The sequence below is a fragment of the Dendroctonus ponderosae genome, unplaced genomic scaffold (genome assembly GCF_020466585.1).
Source record: "Dendroctonus ponderosae isolate FM_Combo_2020 unplaced genomic scaffold, Dpon_F_20191213v2 Dpon_F_20191213_6, whole genome shotgun sequence".
NCBI classification, from domain to species: Eukaryota; Metazoa; Arthropoda; class Insecta; order Coleoptera; family Curculionidae; genus Dendroctonus; species Dendroctonus ponderosae.
The window spans coordinates 11,905,748-11,913,791 of record NW_026018814.1 but is presented as its reverse complement, the minus strand read 5'-3'; the positions used below and the strand labels follow the sequence as shown (position 1 = coordinate 11,913,791).

Here is an 8,044-nt window from a genome sequence, read left to right as displayed (position 1 = left end):
AATGTCCCGTCTACCACATTTATGACGAAATGCTATAAAATTAGGCTTGAAAAATTAATGAGTACAAAAGTGTATGTAAAATCAATTAGACTTGCTCAAATGCCACAGCGCGTTATAAAATATAATAAAGTAAATGCGTTTGAAACGTGTTTGTTAAAGTTGTTTAGGACCCATAAAATGTAAATAATTTAATAGTTAATTAAACACAATAAGTTATTCGAAATCATTGCCCCATTTATTTGAACAAGAAACTCCTTAAAGGCGTCTTTAAAGGTTCTAAAAATACTATAAAACAGACTACAAATTTTAATAAACTTTTTTGCAAAAAAACATTAAATTTTTGTGTTTATTCGATACATTTTTTTAAACACTTGCCAAATTGTTTAAGAAGTTATCACTTTGCACAAAATATTCTCAAAATGCCGAACCGCTTACAATTCTAAGAAACGGTTTTTAATTAAGTAAATTTCTGCAGATTGGGATACTCATTTTCCACGCTTTCTTATAATCTTTAGCGGTTTTGTAGGTTTTAAGAGAGGAAAACATCTGAGGGCCCAAAATTGATATTTACACTGGGTATTGGGTTGTTTATTTTAAGGTAAGTTTTTAATCCACTATGAAATTTTTTGCCGTTTTGTACTGGTTTTTTCAGTCAAGAAAACGTGAGCTAAAACGTGAGTAAATCGAACAATGCAGAAATGAGTTCAATAATTTAATGTGTATGTATTTCGTCCTATTATTCTATTATACTCAAGTCATTTTTAATGGTGCTTTATTTTCTTTTTTTCTTTAAAATTTGGTGTATACTATAATTGCTTTTCCGTGTTAAATGATAAAAGGATTAAGTTCACATAAACTAGCTTCGAAATGGTTGAGGAATGTATTATTTGGTGTAAAAGTGTCAGTAATAATATCAGAGGATAATTTAATTAATTTTGCACTATCGTAATATCAACGCAAACCTAACAAACCAATCAACATCCGGAGCTCAATACGTATCCTGCCGGTTTGGCTTTAATATGCATGCACTCAACTCGTTGTTTGTGCATTCACTGCATCTAACACATAAAGTCCATTCGGTCAGTATTCACTAGTAAAACAGAAAAGTTTCGCATCCGTACATCGAACACAACCCGAAAATTATTCAAATTAGGTCGGCAAATTACCGAAACACATCTCGCACCACGTTCAGGATAAACAAAACTTAGCAGACTGGTCTATATTGGGTGTTGAGATAGTAAATGAATCGTTATTATGGCTTGACGTGCGAACGAATATGTGTATGTGTGCCTAGCTTAAACAAATAAAACCTAACTTTTAGGTATATATATTATAAGTAGATTAGATACAGTTCTGAACTGACACCGACACAAATGACGTCAATCGTGCGTGATTGAAGCACCGGTGCAATTGTGACGGTCTTCTGACTGAAACGGTCACTGAGAACTGAAGATCTTGATTAGACGTTGTTAAACTTAACATGCAGCAGTAGTTTTTGTGGAGCAGTTAAATAATCACGCCTGATTATGAAGGCAGAGCGTTTATAGAAGTTGCGCGTAGTTTCACCCGATTGGGAAACTCCACGTTAACACGTCGCTCATTCGAAGGACCCCAGCCATAAACTAAGTGAAGAACAATAGAATGTTCTAAATCTTAAAGTCCTTTTGCGGATTTGCCAATATCAATCGTAAAGTTCAGCGATAACAATCTAGCTAAGTTCCTGCCCAAAGTCCGTGGGAGGGAAAGTGACTCAATTAAGGCCGCATTACGATTCGCAATGTTCAAGCTCGTAGCTTTCTTGCCGGTAATTCCTTCAGTCTCTGTGCAGTTAACCGTTTTCAAGTTACCCGCAACTTTTGCCGCACCTGCCGGAAATAGTTCTGAAGCTGAAATACAGCTAGCCGGAAAGTTCCGGCTTCAGAATCATGTACATATAGGTTTTCATCAGTTTTCACACTTTAGACACGAGCACGCTATTTGGAATAATCAGTTCTGAGAAAATCCAGGCACCGCAAAATTGATCGTAAAAAATGGAATATCGCACACGTTGTGCAAATATATAAACATTAGTCGCGGTAATCGGAACACTAAAAACACAAGGGATCAGGACTAATGCACAGCGTGTTTGGATTGTCGAAAGTAGACTTTTCATGAATGCAAAACGTTTGTGCTCGGTGATACCGACTAGAGATACCAATTAGACACTTTGGAAAACAGGAAAATCTATTTTCTAAACTAAATTTTATGGATGCAAATATGATGTAAAATCAAGGTTTCATCCTATTGGCGGCTATAGCTAAATCTCTCTTAAAACTGACGTATGTAGCATGGAGTAGAAGCAGCTAAGTATGTTTAGCCAGCTAGTTTTTATAGAAAAGAAAGTTAAAGTCAAATCATTGATGAAAGTTATAATATTTTTACTTAGATATAAGTAGTTCAAATTGTTTAAAAACATTTTGTGTTCGACTCACAAGCAAGGTTTTGCAGCTGAAATGTTCAAAAAAGCCAAAAGGCATCGCAAGAAAGTAAGTAATTCTCCTAATTTCCTGTGCAGGTGTTCATGCTGATTATGTCTTCCAATACATAGTCGTAAAATAAATCCCCTGTTTCTCTCATTCTTTCAAAATGACTGCTGGTAGGAAATTTTTTGTCAAATATAACATTTTCTTCCCCCTTTTACACCTTTAGGAATATCACTAATAATTGCAATGATTTTTGAAGATCTATCTTCGCATTTTGTGGTTGGCACTAATTTTATCACACATTTTCCCCGCAAATAACACCGATGGAGAAAGCAGAATGTTCCTAAGTACACGCGTCAACTGCGGCTTAAACCATTTAAATCAATTTAAATTCTGTTCTCTGGAAAAGCTCTTTCTCGCTTTCTTTTCTGTGGTGTTAAAATCTAATGAAAACCGATCGATAGAGTGCACTTTTTAAAACACCGGTAGCTTAAACCCAACTTAAAAATATATTAGAATATTTTCATAGTTAGAAAGAAGAATAGCTGTAAATTAAAGTAGTAAAAAACTTGATTTAAATTGATTTCCGAGAAAACAGCAGAGTAAATTCAAAACAAAGCACCTGGCATCAGGGAATTATGGAAACTCATAACAGCGGGCAGAACTGAGATGTGAAACAACATTTTTCCTGTGTCTAAATTTGCAAATAAAATTAAACCATTCCATTTGAAACTGCTCACATATTCTACCTGGAACAGCTCATGAACAATCTGCTTTTATTTCAAATTTAACTAGCGCAAAAACATGTTATGTATGTTTGCTGCAGCACAAGCTTTAAAAGTATATATTACTTCATCAAAAAAAGCTCTGCTTCAAATAGTTATAATTGCAGGAACATTTTCGGCGAAACTTTTCACTATTACGAAATCTCCCCCATTTAACTTCTAATAAAGTTCGTTGTGATAAGGGTAAAATAGCTGCATTTTCAGCTGACAAGTTGTTTACACCTTAACTTTTTTCAGACGCAAACAAACTTGTTTGAATATTTTTTTATTTATTGTGAAGATATCCTGAGTCTCGTTACTATAAGCCATTTCAGAATTTGTCGTAAACTTTATTCGTTTACATGAGTAACATATCGGTACATCGTTCGATATACTCTAGTTACTCTAGTGGATAATTTGCATATGTTTTCCTGTATTCTTCCAATGTAGATATATGTAGATATCATGTGTAGGTAGGCAACTTTCAATAGAGTTTATGATAAGTTAAGAATTTAAAAACCTCAATTATTTTTCCATTTTACAATGATACGGGAAGAAGCACCATTTACGGATGTTTTCAGCTTTAATGAAAATTAATTTCGTTTAGTTATACCTTCCTTTCACCAATAAAGAAGGTTTTTCAATATTCTCTCTACTTATTTTTTTCTTGATTGACAGTATTTCACTACTCAAAATAAGTATTAAAATAAAACCGTTCGACAGAATGCAGTTCTCGAAAAAGGTTAGGTAAAGGGTTTATAGGGCGCAACCAAGTAAAAGTTGTCGCGCTCACAATGGTTTCAGACATAAATAAAATCAATTAGGAATGAAATCTTAAAAATACCATAATCCAGGGAAATACATTTTTGTGTTTCATAAATGAACCGACAAATTCTTTGAGACGGTAGACGGCATCAAAACAATAAGGTTTGCTTTGTATTTCGTTCCTCGATCCTCGTATTGAAATCGAAAGGACTGAACAACATTTTTTGAAAGTTACTGGCCAACTTAGCAAATCCTTGTTAAATGATTTACAAAATAGTTAATTAATGTGTGCTATGTGCAGCTTGCTGTAAATAACATAAAAATACCCCAATCACTGACACTTAATACCGAAACAGAACAGAACGAAATAGTTTTGTTATGGCTAAAGACTAAATAAAACATCTAATTCTGCACCTCAAAACTCAAAACGGCTCAGTTTTCGTATATTTATGAAACAAAAACACATATTTTATGTCCCTTACTACCCCTAAACGTTTGCGGTATATTTATGGAACCCCTCTATATGGAAGTTATTCGAATGCAGAACATCGAAATCAGGGTCAACATTTTCCATAAAAAGCCAGAAAATATTTACAATATTTGAATGTCATAAAGACAATTTGTTGACAAAAAGCAAGAAAAATGTTCACAATTTACGTGTTTTTAAACCCCACAAAAACATTTTATTCCTATTGGTATTGGCGGCTCACCCTCATCATGCGAATAATGTTCTTGTAGCAGAATATAAATACAAAGGGACGATTATCTTATGATAAATGATTCTGATCTTTAGAGGAAATATAAGCTTCACAAAACAAGCATCATCTATAATTGAAAATTGTTATTGTCAGTAATAAATATAATTGATTGAAATTAGACATCGTTACAATTAGCGTAATTTGCTTAGCAAATCGGCCTTGCGTTTCAAATGTCCCATTCCTTGTCAGAGCGACGTTATTACGTAAACTGGATGCTGCAAATTCTACAAATGTTGATCATTAACTTTATTAATGGCCCTATTGCAAGTTTCCTTGAATAACATATTAACCGGTTGGGAATATGAATACTTCCAGGTTGTTCCAATGGCAAGCATAATTACGATTTCTGTTCCATGTCTCTTTTTGAAAAATGCATTTATTATTACAAAACGCCAATTTACTGAGGAAGTGTGAACCAAGGATCACGAGAATATTAAATCGAAAATTTGTACAAATTCATATTTCGTGTGCCTTCCAGCTAGTCCGAATAAGCAATAAAGCTGGAAGTTATAAAAGGACAGTTCTTGATTTTTTACAGCATGTTTGGTAAACTACTTTAAGCTTTGTTTTCGCCATTTGGAATTTTACGAATTTGTGATTTCGTCTCAAGGAGGATGCCACCATAAATCTTGAAACTAATATATTCTGAACCATTAGCGACTCTTTTTCAATTACATTTTCGTTTCGTAGAATATTGTTGTTTGTCTCTTGAAGTCATGAATATTAGGAGAATACTTCATGAATTTTACCAAATGCCGCATTTTCTGAGTTCAAATCAATCAATCGTTTCAATTAACCGATTCATAAAGTTTCCAGTAAAATAGACAAGTTCTTCTAAAGTAAGACTAGTTAGAGATAATTCTATAGAACCATTAATCAATTGTATATAAATTAAATAAAAATATTAATTTTATTTGTAACTCTAAAATGAGTTGTAATTTATTGGATTTCTCCTGCACTGGGTAAACATCTAAATTGATTTGCTAAAGTGGCAAGAAGTATTTTCCCCCATTAAATTTATAAATGGAAGTGGAGAATTCAAGAATGTGTCAACACAATTAAGTCAGCTCTTGCATACAAATGTTTCTTCCTCGAAACTTTTAAGCGTCTCGCGATGAAAATACTTCCAAGTTTGTATGTTATTTTAAAAATAATTCACAATCTCTGAACATCAATATTCTCTGTTTTCGTATATAAATGATAGGATCAAATAATATTTGAGAATCATTTGCATATCAAGAATATATTGTCCCTTTAAACTAGTCCATAAATAATTCTAAATTGCAATTTAATATTCTGGTCAATATTGACAGTACTCACCTCCTCTGAATGGGTTAAATGGCATGCTGAGAAATTTCCCACGTTTAGATGCTGAAACAAACAAGATGAGAATAATTAATTATACTTTCACATGGGGTAGAAAATGAATTTTAGATTAAAGATTTTCACACTTGATTGTTTAAATATTCACCCCACTATACAGTATTCGGGCACATGATATTAATCAAAACCTTTCACGTACGTAGGTTTAGATAATTTTGCGTTTTCTGAAGTCGGTAAACGCTATAAATGTTTTAGCAAAATTACAACAGATTTAACTTTTCCAAATTATCGCACCTCTTTCAAGTTTGTATTATATACTTGCATAGAATAGTTTCAACATTTTTAACTGAGCAATTCCCCATAGGTTGAAAGGATTTACCTAAAAGTTGTTTGGGACTCTTCGATAAAAGCTTTGTCATGTTCTCCTTGGCGTATTAGGAAAACTTACATGTGGGATTTAGCTATACGTATTCCCACAGGACGATATTATTTTTATTGTGCCCGGTACTCAGGTAAAAATCACCTGCTTTTCAAAGCTTCCTTTATTTAACTTATGTGAGTTTCGTGAGTGTTTGTACGAAGTACATTATAAAAAATTGTACCTTTCCGTTCCAAATCCAAGAGATATTGAGAAAATTTCTCACTTTTTGCAAATCTTCAATTTGCCTAACTAATTTTGTATAGACGGTCATAACTATGAATAACGGAAGCAAATGTGAAAGGTTTATACTGTGGTCACGTTTCCTTACTTGAATTTTTGTGCCCAATTAATTACAATTTAAAGGTTCTTTCCATTTATTCATTGATTTGTTTTCATTATCCCGGCACTTGCAGCTCTTATATTAATTTTCAATTATCACATAAGTGCATTTTGAAGCAGACTTTGAATAGGTGAATTTAAAATAATGGTTTAAACGCAAGTGAGCAAATATCCAGTGATATAATGCTATGTAATTTATTCTAGTCTACTGTATTTTTTAAACATTTACTTAATACTTTGACATTAGCTCATTGTAATTTATGCAAGCTAATGTTGCAATAGCCAATAACAAACACATTTAACTTATTCAGAATAAATCATGTTTAAGATTTAGCAATGTGTTATCGAATTGCATGTAGGCGTGGACGTTGGGTAGCTTACTAAATCACTCTTCTATTATTCATATGTCAGCGGTTTGTCTGCACGATTTAAATTATTTATGCTCGTAGTTGAGCAAACACTTATGATGGTGCATAAAATTGTACTTATAATTACATTTTTCTGTACTATTGTGGCTTGGATTTTAGCAATCTAACATATAAAGCTAATAATGTGCCAGAAGCAGCTTCAGCTGACTAAAAACACTAAAAGATAAAAACACATAATCAATATTCTAAATTGATAAATATGTATATATAAATATTATTAACTAAACTGAATCAAGAATGGTTGTAATTGGGTTTCACGTAATATTAGTATCCACACAAAATTGACAACGGCACAGAATTTATATGCAACCGCAAATTTTTAAACTAAATACGAATTATGAATTGAATTTTTCTGGGCTTATAAGACGTTAAAAGACCAATGGAATTGCTTTTTAAAGTTTCGTTTTTAAATCGAAACCAATCGACAAGAGAAGAAGTTTGTATTCGAGTACAAACTACTTAAAAACATGTCCATGTCTAATTCATGGAAAATGCTTAAATATTTTCTTGAGTAAACCTCTAATAAATGAACTAACTTACTTTCAAAAAGATCGTAAAATGAAAATTAAGTTAAGCACCAACTTTTTTATTCATTCATAAAGAGGAAACTCATTATTTACCAATTACTAAATTTGACATATTTCTTGCATGTGTTGGTCAAAATTGTTTTCATATACAGGGTTATTCACGCTATACGGCACGGAAGTTTGCGGCTAAACCGTTTGATTTTTAAAAAGTATTATTTTATGAATCCACAGACGCCTACCGAGCGCACATTTTAAAA

At 32.6% G+C, this 8,044-nt stretch overlaps 1 protein-coding gene across 6 annotated transcripts in view; it reads right to left on the bottom strand.

Moving 5' to 3' along the window:
- LOC109545167 (high affinity cAMP-specific and IBMX-insensitive 3',5'-cyclic phosphodiesterase 8) overlaps positions 1–8,044 on the bottom strand; it is a 104,547-nt gene that overhangs the window by 80,035 nt on the left and 16,468 nt on the right. For 3 of the 6 annotated variants that reach the window (XM_019915700.2, XM_019915701.2, XM_019915703.2), the window contains exon 1: positions 972–1,441. Coding sequence is in view for 2 of the 6 variants with exons in the window: in XM_019915697.2 (XP_019771256.1) it covers positions 6,070–6,120 (51 nt within the window). In the remaining 4 variants the exon portion in view is untranslated. Of the gene's footprint in view, positions 1–962; positions 1,442–6,069; positions 6,121–8,044 lie in introns of those variants that run through there. The other 3 variants (XM_019915697.2, XM_019915702.2, XM_019915705.2) reach the window with 3 other exon arrangements.